The following is an 18,239-nucleotide window of genomic DNA, read 5'->3' on the forward strand; positions in this document are numbered from 1 at the left end:
GCTCCGTGTACACATGCTGCTCTTCCTTCTCTATTCTTCTCCCCTATGCTCCGTGTACACATGCTGCTCTTCCTTCTCTATTCTTCTCCCCTATGCTCCGTGTACACACGCTGCTCTTCCTTCTCTATTCTTCTCCCCTATGCTCCGTGTACACATGCTGCTCTTCCTTCTCCCCATGCTCCGTGTACACATGCTGCTCTTCCTTCTCCCCTATGCTCCGTGTACACATGCTGCTCTTCCTTCTCCCCTATGCTCCGTGTACACATGCTGCTCTTCCTGCTCTATTCTTCTCCCCTATGCTCCGTGTAGACATGCTGATCTTCCTTCAACAAAGTATGCATCACATCTTCGTTCATTTGCACCGTTTATCTCGTTCACTTTCGCTTGTAAATGTCAACAGTCAATGCTATGCTTGTATAACTTTATGAGCTGAATTTGCCTGTCTTTAAAATTAGTTTGCTTGTTTTCGTTAGCATTTATGCGATTTCTCTATTAGTTTGTGCTAATTTTGTCAGCATTCTGGTAATAGAGGACCAATGGGCTTTTCTTGCGTTTTTATCACCCCCTTGTGTGCTATGTTGGTAATATTGTAAATCCCGGGATGAGAGAAGGACTGTATGACGAAATGAAAATCTGGTTACCACCCAAGCCTAGCGTGAGGCCTGCTCCTCTAGCTAGCTTACTGGCTTTAATAGGTCAGGCATACACTGGACCACAGAGATCTCCGTTATATACAGCAGTTGTGTTCTCATTCTATACTCTGGACTATCAATATCTTTCAGTTCAAACTACAACTCACTTGACAACACACTACTATACTAATCACTTTCATGACACTATCAGGTAGGGGTTCTAGAGAACATACTTAAGTTGTTTTCCCCTGGGGGGGGACATTTAAAAAAACACAAGGAAGATATTGTAGTCTTTTTGACATGACATTCTGTGTGAACATACTTCCTTTAATTTCTGTGAACATAGCTACATGCCGTAGCCTACTCATCTGAACATTAAGATGTGAACTCATGCTCCCTTCACCTCCAGATGGCTGGCGTGTCTTGCGAGGCGACCGAGGCTGTCTCTGGTAGGGGTCTGAGGGACTGTACAGCTCTGACGTGCTCATGTTCAGGAGGAGGCTCTTCTGAAGGTAGTCCACGACAGCCAGACCGCTGCTGTTGCCAAACACCACACTGTGGGAGGAAAATAAAAGGTTCATCATTTTTACTGAACTCGGGTCACCTGCAGTTTTAGAAACAACACAAACTGTTTTAAGCCCAACATACAATCAATAAAGCATTCGATTCAGTTACAGCAGGGCCTAAAATTAACACCCGCCACCTGCAGGTAGATTTAGGGGTAAGATGTCTATTTCACCAGACATGTTACCTTGTGGTCAAGGGCTCCACAGTGCGAGCATTTCACTCACATTTGTTAATAGAAAATAAAAAAATAGTCAAGTACGATCACATGTATAGTAAAATAAATAAATAGTCAAGTACGATCACATGTATAGTAAAATAAATAAATAGTCAAGTACGATCACATGTATAGTAAAATAAATAAATAGTCAAGTACGATCACATGTATAGTAAAATAAATAAATAGTCAAGTACGATCACATGTATAGTAAAATAAATGGTCAAGTATGATCACATGTATAGTAAAATAAATAAATAGTCAAGTACGATCACATGTATAGTAAAATAAATAAATAGTCAAGTACGATCACATGTATAGTAAAATAAATAAATAGTCAAGTACGATCACATGTATAGTAAAATAAATAAATAGTCAAGTACGATCACATGTATAGTAAAATAAATGGTCAAGTATGATCACATGTATAGTAAAATAAATAAATAGTCAAGTACGATCACATGTATAGTAAAATAAATAAATAGTCAAGTACGATCACATGTATAGTAAAATAAATGGTCAAGTATGATCACATGTATAGTAAAATAAATAAATAGTCAAGTACGATCACATGTATAGTAAAATAAATGGTCAAGTATGATCACATGTATAGTAAAATAAATAAATAGTCAAGTACGATCACATGTATAGTAAAATAAATAAATAGTCAAGTACGATCACATGTATAGTAAAATAAATGGTCAAGTATGATCACATGTATAGTAAAATAAATAAATAGTCAAGTACGATCACATGTATAGTAAAATAAATAAATAGTCAAGTACGATCACATGTATAGTAAAATAAATAAATAGTCAAGTACGATCACATGTATAGTAAAATAAATAAATAGTCAAGTACGATCACATGTATAGTAAAATAAATAAATAGTCAAGTACGATCACATGTATAGTAAAATAAATAAATAGTCAAGTACGATCACATGTATAGTAAAATAAATAAATGGTCAAGTATGATCACATGTATAGTAAAATAAATAAATAGTCAAGTACGATCACATGTATAGTAAAATAAATAAATAGTCAAGTACGATCACATGTATAGTAAAATAAATAGTCAAGTATGATCACATGTATAGTCAAATAAATAGTCAAGTACGATCACATGTATAGTAAAATAAATAGTCAAGTATGATCACATGTATAGTAAAATAAATAGTCAAGTATGATCACATGTATAGTAAAATAAATAAATAGTCAAGTACGATCACATGTATAGTAAAATAAATAAATAGTCAAGTACGATCACATGTATAGTAAAATAAATAGTCAAGTACGATCACATGTATAGTAAAATAAATAAATAGTCAAGTACGATCACATGTATAGTAAAATAAATGGTCAAGTAGCTGTTGTCAAATGATTTCTGCCGTTTTGTTTCATAGCTGGTAAATTAATCGCACAAAGTCAAATAACTACAAATGCTATATAGCCTAATTCCACCTCTCCCTGCAACACTGCCTGGCTGGGGGAAGTGTATGGAGCGAGATCTCTCCCTGCAACACTGCCTGGCTGGGGGAAGTGTATGGAGCGAGATCTCTCCCTGCAACACTGCCTGGCTGGGGGAAGTGTATGGAGCGAGATCTCTCCCTGCAACACTGCCTGGCTGGGGGAAGTGTATGGAGCGAGATCTCTCCCTGCAACACTGCCTGGCTGGGGGAAGTGTATGGAGCGAGATCTCTCCCTGCAACACTGCCTGGCTGGGGGAAGTGTATGGAGCGAGATCTCTCCCTGCAACACTGCCTGGCTGGGGGAAGTGTATGGAGCGAGATCTCTCCCTGCAACACTGCCTGGCTGGGGGAAGTGTATGGAGCGAGATCTCTCCCTGCAACACTGCCTGGCTGGGGGAAGTGTATGGAGCGAGATCTCTCCCTGCAACACTGCCTGGCTGGGGGAAGTGTATGGAGCGAGATCTCTCCCTGCAACACTGCCTGGCTGGGGGAAGTGTATGGAGCGAGATCTCTCCCTGCAACACTGCCTGGCTGGGGGAAGTGTATGGAGCGAGATCTCTCCCTGCAACACTGCCTGGCTGGGGGAAGTGTATGGAGCGAGATCTCTCCCTGCAACACTGCCTGGCTGGGGGAAGTGTATGGAGCGAGATCTCTCCCTGCAACACTGCCTGGCTGGGGGAAGTGTATGGAGCGAGATCTCTCCCTGCAACACTGCCTGGCTGGGGGAAGTGTATGGAGCGAGATCTCTCCCTGCAACACTGCCTGGCTGGGGGAAGTGTATGGAGCGAGATCTCTCCCTGCAACACTGCCTGGCTGGGGGAAGTGTATGGAGCGAGATCTCTCCCTGCAACACTGCCTGGCTGGGGGAAGTGTATGGAGCGAGATCTCTCCCTGCAACACTGCCTGGCTGGGGGAAGTGTATGGAGCGAGATCTCTCCCTGCAACACTGCCTGGCTGGGGGAAGTGTATGGAGCGAGATCTCTCCCTGCAACACTGCCTGGCTGGGGGAAGTGTATGGAGCGAGATCTCTCCCTGCAACACTGCCTGGCTGGGGGAAGTGTATGGAGCGAGATCTCTCCCTGCAACACTGCCTGGCGAGATCTCTCCCTGCAACACTGCCTGGCTGGGGGAAGTGTATGGAGCGAGATCTCTCCCTGCAACACTGCCTGGCTGGGGGAAGTGTATGGAGCGAGATCTCTCCCTGCAACACTGCCTGGCTGGGGGAAGTGTATGGAGCGAGATCTCTCCCTGCAACACTGCCTGGCTGGGGGAAGTGTATGGAGCGAGATCTCTCCCTGCAACACTGCCTGGCTGGGGGAAGTGTATGGAGCGAGATCTCTCCCTGCAACACTGCCTGGCTGGGGGAAGTGTATGGAGCGAGATCTCTCCCTGCAACACTGCCTGGCTGGGGGAAGTGTATGGAGCGAGATCTCTCCCTGCAACACTGCCTGGCTGGGGGAAGTGTATGGAGCGAGATCTCTCCCTGCAACACTGCCTGGCTGGGGGAAGTGTATGGAGCGAGATCTCTCCCTGCAACACTGCCTGGCTGGGGGAAGTGTATGAGATCTCTCCCTGCAACACTGCCTGGCGAGCGAGATCTCTCCCTGCAACACTGCCTGGCTGGGGGAAGTGTATGGAGCGAGATCTCTCCCTGCAACACTGCCTGGCTGGGGGAAGTGTATGGAGCGAGATCTCTCCCTGCAACACTGCCTGGCTGGGGGAAGTGTATGGAGCGAGATCTCTCCCTGCAACACTGCCTGGCTGGGGGAAGTGTATGGAGCGAGATCTCTCCCTGCAACACTGCCTGGCTGGGGGAAGTGTATGGAGCGAGATCTCTCCCTGCAACACTGCCTGGCTGGGGGAAGTGTATGGAGCGAGATCTCTCCCTGCAACACTGCCTGGCTGGGGGAAGTGTATGGAGCGAGATCTCTCCCTGCAACACTGCCTGGCTGGGGGAAGTGTATGGAGCGAGATCTCTCCCTGCAACACTGCCTGGCTGGGGGAAGTGTATGGAGCGAGATCTCTCCCTGCAACACTGCCTGGCTGGGGGAAGTGTATGGAGCGAGATCTCTCCCTGCAACACTGCCTGGCTGGGGGAAGTGTATGGAGCGAGATCTCTCCCTGCAACACTGCCTGGCTGGGGGAAGTGTATGGAGCGAGATCTCTCCCTGCAACACTGCCTGGCTGGGGGAAGTGTATGGAGCGAGATCTCTCCCTGCAACACTGCCTGGCTGGGGGAAGTGTATGGAGCGAGATCTCTCCCTGCAACACTGCCTGGCTGGGGGAAGTGTATGGAGCGAGATCTCTCCCTGCAACACTGCCTGGCTGGGGGAAGTGTATGGAGCGAGATCTCTCCCTGCAACACTGCCTGGCTGGGGGAAGTGTATGGAGCGAGATCTCTCCCTGCAACACTGCCTGGCTGGGGGAAGTGTATGGAGCGAGATCTCTCCCTGCAACACTGCCTGGCTGGGGGAAGTGTATGGAGCGAGATCTCTCCCTGCAACACTGCCTGGCTGGGGGAAGTGTATGGAGCGAGATCTCTCCCTGCAACACTGCCTGGCTGGGGGAAGTGTATGGAGCGAGATCTCTCCCTGCAACACTGCCTGGCTGGGGGAAGTGTATGGAGCGAGATCTCTCCCTGCAACACTGCCTGGCTGGGGGAAGTGTATGGAGCGAGATCTCTCCCTGCAACACTGCCTGGCTGGGGGAAGTGTATGGAGCGAGATCTCTCCCTGCAACACTGCCTGGCTGGGTGAAGTGTATGGAGCGAGATCTCTCCCTGCAACACTGCCTGGCTGGGGGAAGTGTATGGAGCGAGATCTCTCCCTGCAACACTGCCTGGCTGGGGGAAGTGTATGGAGCGAGATCTCTCCCTGCAACACTGCCTGGCTGGGGGAAGTGTATGGAGCGAGATCTCTCCCTGCAACACTGCCTGGCTGGGGGAAGTGTATGGAGCGACATCGCTGACAAAAGGTTGAACGTACGCTTCGTTAGGATCGTAAAAAAAATCCAGAAGTAAATTGTTAGGATTGTAAGAAAAGCCATGCGTGAAACACTAAACGTAAACGTTGAATTAGATTTGTAAACACCCTTTACTTCTCCCTTCACTTGGTTACAGATCTTTTTTATACGTACAAACTTTTGTCAGTGATGTGGCATCTGCAACGGACATAAACCGAGCGTTGCTAGTCTATCGAGCAACTCTAACCCAGACGTTAGTGTTGCTATGCAGCTTCAGGTTGCATTTCCAAAATAAAAGTCTAGAGCTTGTTTTAGAACTGCATTCAATAACGACGTTATACAAGTACATGGCGTAGTATAGGCTTGGGCCTTCAGCAAATGACTTGTGTGAGAATGGTAAATTCACAGAAGAGCCTTGTCTAGAATAACTGCCTGCGCTGCAAAATATGATTTAGGCTGGGCCTATTCCACTATCTAAATATACCATGCTGTTGTGTGTTATTTAATGGCCATATCATTTCAGAATTAATTTTTATAGCCGCGTGCGGCTACTGTGGTGATCATGTAACCTAATGAATCACACTTTTCCCAGTATTTGGGAGCATGGACTGTAGGCCTTATACTAGGCCTTTTGACTGTTGTATTTGTGAATTCCACTCTGTATGGAGGCTTGTTATAGCCATTTACATTACACAACCCCATCACGTAGAGGCTATATCCATATCAATAAATGAGCCAAAACGACATATTGGTTCAGTCTTGGCTGTTAGTGGTTAGAGCGGCAGGTAGCCTAGTGGTTAGAGCGGCAGGTAGCCTAGTGGTTAGAGCGGCAGGTAGCCTAGAGGTTAGAGCGGCAGGTAGCCTAGTGGTTAGAGCGGAAGGTAGCCTAGTGGTTAGAGCGGCAGGTAGCCTAGTGGTTAGAGCGGCAGGTAGCCTAGTGGTTAGAGCGGCAGGTAGCCTAGTGGTTAGAGCGGCAGGTAGCCTAGTGGTTAGAGCGGCAGGTAGCCTAGAGGTTAGAGCGGCAGGTAGCCTAGAGGTTAGAGCGGCAGGTAGCCTAGTGGTTAGAGCGGCAGGTAGCCTAGTGGTTAGAGCGGCAGGTAGCCTAGTGGTTAGAGCGGCAGGTAGCCTAGTGGTTAGAGCGGCAGGTAGCCTAGTGGTTAGAGCGGCAGGTAGCCTAGTGGTTAGAGCGGCAGGTAGCCTAGGGGTTAGAGCGGCAGGTAGCCTAGTGGTTAGAGCGGCAGGTAGCCTAGTGGTTAGAGCGGCAGGTAGCCTAGTGGTTAGAGCGGCAGGTAGCCTAGTGGTTAGAGCGGCAGGTAGCCTAGTGGTTAGAGCGGCAGGTAGCCTAGTGGTTAGAGCGGCAGGTAGCCTAGTGGTTAGAGCGTTGGACTAGAAACCGTAAAGGTTGCAAGATCGAATCCCCGAGCTGACAAGGTAAAAACCTGATGTTCTGCCCCTGAACAAGGCAGTTAACCCCAAAAAATGTAAGGCCTATTTTGTATTTGGATAGGCCTAAATGAAACATTGAATTATGAAAGAACTTTGGAGAATTTAGATACATTTTGAATACACACACTGGTTTCAATAAACAAAATAATAAGACTGTTCTCTTTGATTTAGTTCTTATTGCAACTCAGACAACCGACTGAATGGATGACATACTGAAGAGTGAATGAAATGTTCAAATATGTTGGAATGACGAGTTGCACGCATCATGCATGCTAGGCACTATTTTATTTGGCTAGTCGGCAAATAGGCCTGGAGACTACCTAAGACCACTGCAACAGAGTTATTGTAAAGTGTAAAGTGTGGGAGGAAGCTTATGCTAGACTTAGCCGACGTTTAACCTCTTGTTCATTTCAAAGTCCATTGGTTCATGACCCTGTTCATAGAAATCATGTCTAATTATTTTACATTCATATTTACCTCTCCTACAGAATATGAAAGATTGAGTGATTAAATAAATATCAAAATATTCTATAAAAAATATGTTGAGTGGCGAGGACTCCAGTGGTCATACATAATTAACAGATTCACCAAACAGCTATTACTATGATTCATTATTCCTGTTAGATACTACTGGTTATGATTCATTATTCCTGTTAGATACTACTGGTTATGATTAATTATTCCTGTTAGATACTACTGGTTATGATTCAATATTCCTGTTAGATACTACTGGTTATGATTCATTATTCCTGTTAGATACTACTGGTTATGATTCATTATTCTTGTTAGATACTATTACTATGATTCATTATTCCTGTTAGATACTATTACTATGATTCATTATTCCTGTTAGATACTACTGGTTATGATTAAATATTCCTGTTAGATACTACTGGTTATGATTCATTATTCCTGTTAGATACTACTGGTTATGATTCATTATTCTTGTTAGATTCTATTACTATGATTCATTATTCCTGTTAGATACTATTACTATGATTCATTATTCCTGTTAGATACTACTGGTTATCATGAAATATTCCTGTTAGATACTACTGGTTATGATTCATTATTCCTGTTAGATACTACTGGTTATGATTCATTATTCCTGTTAGATACTACTGGTTATGATTCATTATTCCTGTTAGATACTACTGGTTATGATTCATTATTCCTGTTAGATTCTACTGGTTATGATTCATTATTCCTGTTAGATTCTACTGGTTATGATTCATTATTCCTGTTAGATTCTACTGGTTATGATTGCAGACAGACCCCAGAGAATGGGATGGTGCAATACTGAGTCATATTTTGATAAGGTGCATGAGGATGTCCACGTCACCCAGAGATATGTCCATGCTGTAGAGATACCACTAGCTGACTGAAACTTAACTGTAGGCATAATACAGCTAGTGCTATCTAGACTTGCGCTGGTAAACAAATCCATTACATTAGCAACCTAAATGTGAAGTTAACTCAACTGAAGAGTACGAGAGAACGGAGACTCTTAACTTGAAAACGTGCAAGATGCCTCTTTCCGGTTCCCATTACTTCTACACAGGCCGTTTGTGTACATTTTTTTGGGTTGGTGAGATGAAACTGCCAAAACTCTGAAAGGTATTATTGTACGTCAGAATTGCAACACTAGATTTGTTCAAGTCTAAAATGTTCTTCCGTAATCGTAACATGGTGTTTGTATGTTCACAGATTCAATTTCATGTTTACGTTTCACACATGGCTTTTCTTACGATCCTAACAATTTCCGTATGGATTTTCTTACTATACTATCCCAACCTTTTGGCAGGTATCTCGCTCCATAGCTGTGCGCAAGTGAAGAGCTGAGTGAAAGATTCATTTAGAAGTGCTAGCGCAGGCATAAAAGTTGGTCTAATTTACTTGAAACCAAAGTCTACTGAAGTGAGACTTTGTCCTGGTGTTTCTTGGCTAGTTTCATTGTTCTGTTCACAAGCTAGGTTGTATTTCTATGTTTGAGTTTCAACTGCTAGGGGACGAGAAGACAACGCCTCTATTAGTCAGACTCAATCTCACAGGCACAAACATGACTGAAGTCGCGCTACCGCGGTAAACTCACGCCCTTAAAGGGGCAGGTGAACATTTGTCTCACATGATATTTTGGTTAATACAAATGTAATTAAACAATATACCACATTACTTCTTACTAGTAATACATGTATTGCGCCAGCAGCATACCAGCCACTGCTGGCTTGCTTCTGAAGCTAAGCATGGTTGGTCCTGGTCAGTCCCTGGATGGGAGACCAGATGCTGCTGGAAGTGGTGTTGGAGGGCCAGTACGAGGCACTCTTTCCTCTGGTCTAAAAAAAATATGCCAATGCCCCAGGGCAGTGATTGGGGACACTGCCGGGTGTAGGGTGCCGTCTTTCGGATGGGTTGTTAAACGGGTGTCCTGACTCTCTGAAGTCATTAAAGATCCCACGGCACTTATCGTAAGAGTAGGGGTTTTAACCCCAGTGCCCTGGCTAAATTCCCAATCTGGCCCTCAAACCATCACGGTCACCTAATAATCCCCAGTTTACAATTGGCTCATTCATCCCCCTCCTCTCCCCTGTAACTATTCCACAGGTCGTTGCTGCAAATGAGAATGTGTTCTCAGTCAACTTACCTGGTAAAATAATGAATAAAAAATAATGTTTTAGAAACATTACAAAGCATGCTCATCCTTTTGTGTGTGTTTTGTTGGTTTAATTTTAGCAGGAAAAAAATATTTTGAGCGGGTGGTAGATTTTTTGTCCTGATTGACCAAAAAGTAAATGATATGCCTTGAGTTCCAGTATATTCCATTTGTATGTGATCTCTGCTCACTGCATGAATACAGCTGTAGGTGATGTGTCTCATGTACACCTTGACCATCAAGAGAGCAGAGGTTCATGCTGACAGATGGACGGACAGGCGGACTTACAGTCCGTCTGACGAGCTGACGGCCAGGCTGGTGATCTGCTGCGGCGGCTCCCCACTAACCCAGACCAGTTGAATGACCAGCTCCACCTGGTAACCAGGAGACTGCTTCAGAGGGGCGCTCCAGACCCTACAGACACGACACACCAGACAACATGCAGTGAACAGTCCTTACTGCACCTAGATTCAATGCTACACCATCACCTACTGTTCACGGTTTATAATGCATTTGTACGTGCATTAATCTTACATACAAATAGCCTACTTATCATGATCTTGTCTTTTCTTCATGGATGACACTTCTTGTAATAAAACAGAATACTGGAGTTTTGAAGTCTACAATAGAAAATGTCAATGCCTGACAGGAGAAGAACATGCACTGTCTGGTGGTCCATACTTAAGGCCTGGTACGTTATCCCTGGGCCGGTCATCAGAGGTGAAGGGCTGGGCCTCAGGGGGCTCTCCCTCCTGGGTAGGGCTGGAGGAGGAGGGGGGTACTGGGGTAGATGGGGTGGGAGGATGGTCTCCTGCTGGGTCTGGAGAATCCACATCGTTCAGCTCACCCTGCATACGCACCTCCAACAGCTGAGGAGAGAGAGTAATAATACCTAGAAACAGAAAGACTAATAGCTGGGAAACATCTGGAAAACGATAATAAAAGGCATATCAAATAAATTAGGAATTTATTTTTTAAATTATTTATAAATGTATCAATGCCAGAAAATAAGGAATTCCTGATTAGTCAGGTAAAAAACACATTACTGGTATATACCCTCACATTGCTGGTACAGTATACAGCCTCACATTGCTGGTATACAATACACTGAGTGTACAAAACATCAGGAACACCTTGCTAATATTGAGTTGCGCACCCCATACCCCCCACCCCCCTTTGCCCTCAAAACAGCCTCGATTAATTGGGACATGGTCTCTACAAGGTGTTGAAAGTGTTCCACAGGGATGTTGGCCCATGTTGACTCCAATGCTTCCCACAGTTGTGTCAAGTTGGCTGGATGTCCTTTGGGTGGTGGACCCTTCTTGATACACACAGGAAACTGTTGAGCGTGAAAAACCCAGCAGCGTTGCAGTTCTTGACACAAACCGGTGCGCCTGGCACTTACTACCATACCCCGTTCAAAGACACATCTTCACCCTCTGAATGACACACACACAATCCATGGCTCAATTGTCTCAAGGCTTAAATATCGTTATTTAACTTGTCTCCTCCCCTTCATCTACACTGATTGAAGTGCATTTAACAAGTGACATCAATAAGGGATCATAGCTTTCACCTGGTCAGTCTATCTCATGGAAAGAGCAGGTGTTCTTAATGTTTTGTACACTCAGTGTATAGTCAAAACACTGCATGGATACAACATCGAGAAATATCCTAGTGTACAGTACATATACTCAAAACACTGCATGGATACAACATCGGTAAACATCCTGGTGTGCAGTACCTATACTCAAAACACTGCATTGATATAATATTGAGAAACTGTTTTCATTAGAATACGGTACAGATATTATACAAAACACTGCATAAACAGAATATTGAAACTGGTTGCTATGGTTACCTGCACCACCTCTGTGGTCATTTCCTGTTTGCTGAACCTATAGATGATGACGTGGGCGGAGACTCCGGCCACACACAGCATTCTGCTCTCTGGGCACCACGACAAAGTCTGGATGGCAAAGGGATCCTCATCCACTATCTCTGTGCTCGGCTTCTCTTCCTTACCGCCCTTTGGAGCCTTCTCAAACACCTTGGCAGTCTTCAGCTTGTACAGTACTTGGAGCATTACTAGGACAGAGGAACGGAGACAATGGAGGTGGCAGTTAGTCTAGTGTGGTGTGGTTAAAGTAACTGAAAGGGTCGCTGTTTCAAATCCCAGAGCAAACTATGTGAAAAATCTGTTCATGTGCCCTTGAGCAATGCACTTAACCTTAATTGTTCCTGTAAGTCGCTCTGGATAAGAGCATCTGCTAAATGAATAAAATGTAATGTTAACATATATTATAATGAACTATGAGCATTGATCTACAGGTATCATTGGCTCTACATACTGTATACAAATGAAGTACATTTCCTCACAAAAGGGACGAACCGTTGTGGTATTCTTATTTCATCCAATTATATATGGAAGGAATCAAATTAAAAAGCATACTCACTTGCAGAAGCATCCCAAAACTTGATTGATCCGTCAGCATGTCTGTTCATTGCAAAGAAGGAAAATGGATCAGCTGTGTTGGTAAACTCCTATGGTAAATACAGTGCCTTCGGGAACCATTGGCAGCGTTGCTGCACAGCTACTTTCAGGTCTCTCCAGAGATGTTCGATCGGGTTCAAGTCTGGGCTATGGCTGGGCCACTCAAGGACATTTAGCCACTCCTGTGTTGTCTTGGCTGTGTGCTTAGGGTTGTTGTCCTGTTGTGGACCTTTGCCCCAGTCTGTGGTCCTGAGTGCTCTGGATCAGGTTTTCATCAAGGATCTCTGTACTTTGCTCCATTCACCTTTGCATCGATCCTGACCAGTCTCCCAGTCCCTGCCGCTTCATCATAGGGATGGTGCCAGGTTTCCTCCAGATGTGATGCTTGGCATTCAGGCCAAAGTATTCAACCTTGGCACAAGACCAGAGAATCTTGTTTCTCATGGTCTGAGAGTCTATAGGTGCCTTTTGGCAAACTCCAAGCGGGCTGTCATGTGCCTTTTGCAGAGGATTGGCTTCCATCTGGCCACTTTACAATTGTTTACATTTATTTTACCTTTATTTAACCAGGCAAGTCAGTTAAGAACAAATTCTTATTTTCAATGACAGCCTAGGAACAGTGCCTGTTCAGGGGCAGAATGACAGATTGGTGAATGACCTTGTCAGCTCGGGGGTTTGAACTTGCAACCTTCTGGTTACTAGTCCAACGCTCTAACCACTAGGCCACCCTGCCGCCCCGCCCCCAATAAAGGCCTGATTGGTGGCGTGCTGCAGAGATGGTTGTCCTTCTGGATAGTGGAACTCTAGAGCTCTGTCAGAATGACCATCAGGTTCTTGGTCACCTCCCTGACCAAGGCTCTTCTCCTCAGATTGCTCAGTTTGCCAGGGTAGTCAGTTCTAGGAAGATAATTGGTAGTTCCAAACTTCTTCCATTTAAGAATGATGGAGGCCACAGTGTTCTTGGGGGCCTTCAATGTTGGGAAGGGTACAAAAACATTTCTGCACCCTTCCCCAGATCTGTGCCTTGACACAATCCCGTCTTGGAGCTCTACGGACAATTCCGTCGACCTCATGGCTTGGTTTTTGTTCTGACATGCACGGTCAACTGTCAACAACCTTATATAGACAGGGGCATGCTTTCCAAATCCTATCTAATCAATTGAATGTAACACAGGTGGACTCCAATCAAGTTGTAGGATGATCAATGGAAACAGGATGCACCTGAGCCTAATTTTAAGTCTCACAGCAAAGGGTCTACTTATGGAAATAAGGTATCTGTTCTTTAATTTTAATATATTTGCTAAAATCTCTAAAAACCTGTTTTTGATTTGTCATTATGGGGTATTGTGTGTAGATTGCTGAGGATTTCTTTTTTGTTTAATCCATTTTAGAATAAGGCTGTAACGTAGCAAAATGTGGAAAAAGTCAAGGGGTCTGAATACATTCCGAAGGCACTGTACACAATTGTAATACAGTTTGTTAGGTAAATGTTGTGCACACTTCGAAACACTTTTACGTATAGAAGTGCATTATACAATCTCTATAGTTGTGTTTCAGCCCTCAGGTGTTCGGTAGGTACTCACCCAGTGACGATGATCTCGGGGTAGCTCAGTGTGCCTTGGCCCCAGTTACCACCACTTATAGGCCATTCCTGGAAATACAAAAAAATGCCTTTACTACACAACAATAACCGTGTGACCATATAGATACAACCAAAATATAGAACTATTTACTCTAGAACAGTTTTTTTTTAAGTGGGACACATTACCTTCTTACTGTAACCCTGTCTCTTTTGCCGGGAGCCCACAGAGTAAAGTGCAGGTATGAGTTCAGGAGGGCAGTCAGCAAAGTACTCCACGCACGTCACTGGAGACTCGTGGATCGACAGAGGGTACGGGTTCTCAAATATTGGGTACCTGTCAATCAAAAAGGGGAAAAAGCTGTGGTTGTAAGACCTAGATTCAGAAGATGACTTTATTGTCTAACGTACGCGGATGCCCAATAGAAACTTGTGCTTTTATTCCAACCCCTCCACCCTACTACTGAAGTTAGCTAACAGCAGGACATTGTTCCATGCATTGTGCCAGCATTAGTAAGCATAATGTAGCATATTGTCACTACAAGACTCACCCAATTTGTTCAAGGTCGATGACAACTAAATCCTTTTCCAAGAGGACAACTACAGCATAAGGCTCCTGGAAATCTGTGATGAAGCAACAAAAAACAACAACATTCAACTGTCTTGATAAAAAATTTAAAAAATCCTTATGACAGTGTTCAATATGGAAGCATAAACTGCCAAAATGTATCACTATCCAATTTGTATTTCAAACTTAATTTCCCATTAGGATATGGTGCTTCCGTAACAGTGCTATAATACTGTAACTTACCATTAGGATATGGTGCTTCCGTAACAGTGCTATAATACTGTAACTTACCATTAGGATATGGTGCTTCCGTAACAGTGCTATACTACTGTAACTTACCATTAGGATATGGTGCTTCCGTAACAGTGCTATAATACTGTAACTTACCATTAGGATATGGTGCTTCCGTAACAGTGCTATAATACTGTAACTTACCATTAGGATATGGTGCTTCCGTAACAGTGCTATACTACTGTAACTTACCATTAGGATATGGTGCTTCCGTAACAGTGCTATAATACTGTAACTTACCATTAGGATATGGTGCTTCCGTAACAGTGCTATAATACTGTAACTTCCCATTAGGATATGGTGCTTCCGTAACAGTGCTATACTACTGTAACTTACCATTAGGATATGGTGCTTCCGTAACAGTGCTATAATACTGTAACTTACCATTAGGATATGGTGTTTCCGTAACAGTGCTATAATACTGTAACTTCCCATTAGGATATGGTGCTTCCGTAACAGTGCTATACTACTGTAACTTACCATTAGGATATGGTGCTTCCGTAACAGTGCTATAATACTGTAACTTACCATTAGGATATGGTGCTTCCGTAACAGTGCTATACTACTGTAACTTACCATTAGGATATGGTGTTTCGCAGAGCGTGAGGAAGTCTACGATGGGATAGTCCATCTCCAGGACAGCAGTACTCTTCCCATGCATCACCGTCAGACAGGACCTCCTGCACCCCGTGTCATAGGACAGGCCTCCAGACATGACCACGAAGGCGTCCCTGGATATGAAATAAAGACATTCATTCAATAAATGACCTAGACAGATCACATGGTCAAGCCTTTATGGATAATTGTTTACTAGGACAAACAATCACTCACCCAGCTCTAGTCGTTTTATACTCCACTTTGAGGATAGGTTTACATGGTTCTGGCTTCTTTCCATCCTTGGGCTGCTTACCTGGGAGGGAATTTTGCAGAGAAAAAAACCTCAATTTTCTGTACACTGATAAATACAACTGTACTAAGCACATGCGATTAAAAGCACACGTTAACATATTGTACCCGTAGCCTATTATCTGACTGATTTGGGCATGCTTTCATATGTTGTGCTGTTTCCATCCATCTTTGTCTTCCTGAGGCCATTGTTGTCTGCGTGTGCATCAGAACCTACCGTGTGGTGTGATGGTGATTGTAGGCTTGGCGGGGACACGTACGTTCCATGTGGTCAGAGTTCCATCTGAGTGGCTGCAGGTGAACTGTTTTCCCTCATGGTGCCAGGCTACTGAGTGGATGGCCTGGAGGAGGGGAGGATACTAAGGGTTGACACGGGTCTTCTGGCAGGAATGGGAGTGAAGTTCTAGAGTCAAGTGCAGAACAGAACGGGACAGGATCGACAGTCCACAGGAATGGGCAGCAGTACACAAATAATTCTGAACTGAGTATTTTGGGGGGGGGGTAGAAATGTGTAATGTGTGTAGGATTTCATAAAAATAAAATACACTGTGTGTAGGCCTATTATAGTTCATTAAAATCTATTTGAAAAAAATATGGTAATTTCTCCCCTTCCGTTGGCTCACTCTCACTCCAGTTGTAGCCAGTCACTACTTTACAGATGCCAACGTACGTCAGTGAATGATGATTCCTTCAAGAGAGGAATTGCAACGTCTTGTTACAGCCAAGGACCCATCAATAACATTAAAGCCAATAAAAAGAAAGAGCAATGTTGTAACAAAATGTATTAGAGTTGTCTTTGGCATGAAGGAACTGGGTACGCTGCAGCGGTTTAATCAAATAACAACCGGAGATGTTCCTAGATGTTCCTTCAAAATGCACTCGAAGACAGTACCAGTTAAAAGTTTGAACACACCTACTCACAAGGGTTTTCTTTATTTTTTACTATTTTCTACATTGTAGAATAATAGTAGTAACACATATGGAATCACGTAGTAACCAAAAAAGTGTTAAATCAAAATATATTTTAGAATTTAGATTCTTCACACTTTGCCTCGATGACAGCTTTGCACACTCTTGGCATTCTCTCAACCAGCTTCATGAGGTAGTCACCTGGAATGCATTTCAATTAACAGGTGTGCCTTGTTAAAAGTTAATTTGTGGAATTTCTTTCCTTCTTAATGCATTTGGGCCAATCAGTTGTGTTGTGACAAGGTAGGGGTGGTGTACGGAAGATAGCCCTATTTGGTAAAAGACCAAGTCCATATTATGGCAAGAACAGCTCAAGAGAAATGACAGTCCATCATTACTATAAGACATGAAGTTCAGTCAATCCGGAAAATTCTAAGAACTTTGAAAGTTTCTTCAAGTGCAGATTAGCAAAGAGAAACGACAGTCCATCATTACTTTAAGACATGAAGGTCAGTCAATCTGGAAAACTTGTGCAGTCTCAAAAACCATCAAACGCTATGATGAAACTGGCTCTCATGAGGACCGCCACAGGAATAGAAGACCCAGAGTCACCTTTGCTGCAGAGGACAAGTTCGTTAGAGTTAACAATCTCAGAAATTGCAGCCAAAATAAATGCTTCACAGAGTTCAAGTAACAAACACATCTCAACATCAACTTTTCAGAGGAGACTGCGTGAATCAGGCCTTCATGGTCGATTTACTGCAAAGAAACCACACTAATAAGAAGAAGAGACTTGCTTGGGCCAAGAAACATGAGCAATGGACATTAGACTGGTGGAAATATGTTCTTTAGTCTGATGAGTCCAAATTTGAGATTTTTGGATCCAACCGCTGTGTCTTTGTGAGACGCAGAGTAGGTGAACGAATGATCTCCACATGTGTGGTTCCCACCGTGAAGCATGGAGGATGAGGTGTGATGGTGCTTTGCTGGTGGCACTGCACACTTAACCAGAATGGCTACACCAGCATTCTGCAGCAATCCGCCATCCCATCTGGTTTGCGCTTAGTGGGACTATCATTTGTTTTTCAACAAGACACCTCCAGGCTGTGTAAGGGCTATTTGACCAAGGAGAGTGATGGAGTGCTGCATCAGATGACCTGGACTCCACAATCACATGACCTCAGAGTGAAGGAAAAGTGAAGGACTGCAGAGCGAAGAAAAAGCAGCCAACAAGTGCTCAGCATATCTGGGAACTCCTTCAAGAATGTTGGAAAACCATTCCAGGTGAAGCTAGTTGAGAAAATACCAAGCATGTGCAAAGCTGTCATCAAGTCAAAGGGTGGCTACTTCGAAGAATCTCAAATATATTTTGATTTGTTTAACACTGTTTTGGTTACTACATGATTCCATATGTGTTATTTCATAGTTTTGTCTTCTATTATTCTAGAAATCTAGAAAATAGTAAAAAATAAAGAAAAACCCTTGAATGAGTAGGTGTGTCCAAACATTTGACTGGTACTGTACACAATTACACATGTCCATATCATGAGT

The 18,239-nt window shown here is 43.8% G+C and overlaps 1 protein-coding gene across 7 annotated transcripts in view; it reads right to left on the minus strand.

Annotated features, from left to right (window-relative positions):
* Positions 1–18,239, minus strand: part of LOC139383844 (syntaxin-binding protein 5-like) — a 44,965-nt gene that overhangs the window by 11,492 nt on the left and 15,234 nt on the right. For all 7 annotated transcript variants that reach the window (XM_071128424.1, XM_071128426.1, XM_071128421.1 and 4 more), the window contains exons 8-18: positions 15,997–16,120; positions 15,705–15,783; positions 15,450–15,604; positions 14,566–14,638; positions 14,204–14,351; positions 14,019–14,086; positions 12,398–12,438; positions 11,803–12,029; positions 10,623–10,810; positions 10,230–10,355; positions 1,036–1,187 (exon numbers count right to left, since the gene is read on the minus strand). In XM_071128424.1, the coding sequence (XP_070984525.1) occupies positions 1,036–1,187; positions 10,230–10,355; positions 10,623–10,810; positions 11,803–12,029; positions 12,398–12,438; positions 14,019–14,086; positions 14,204–14,351; positions 14,566–14,638; positions 15,450–15,604; positions 15,705–15,783; positions 15,997–16,120 (1,381 nt within the window). The remainder of the gene's footprint in view (positions 1–1,035; positions 1,188–10,229; positions 10,356–10,622; positions 10,811–11,802; positions 12,030–12,397; positions 12,439–14,018; positions 14,087–14,203; positions 14,352–14,565; positions 14,639–15,449; positions 15,605–15,704; positions 15,784–15,996; positions 16,121–18,239) is intronic.

This window comes from Oncorhynchus clarkii, chromosome 25 (genome assembly GCF_045791955.1).
Source record: "Oncorhynchus clarkii lewisi isolate Uvic-CL-2024 chromosome 25, UVic_Ocla_1.0, whole genome shotgun sequence".
Lineage (NCBI taxonomy): Eukaryota > Metazoa > Chordata > Actinopteri > Salmoniformes > Salmonidae > Oncorhynchus > Oncorhynchus clarkii.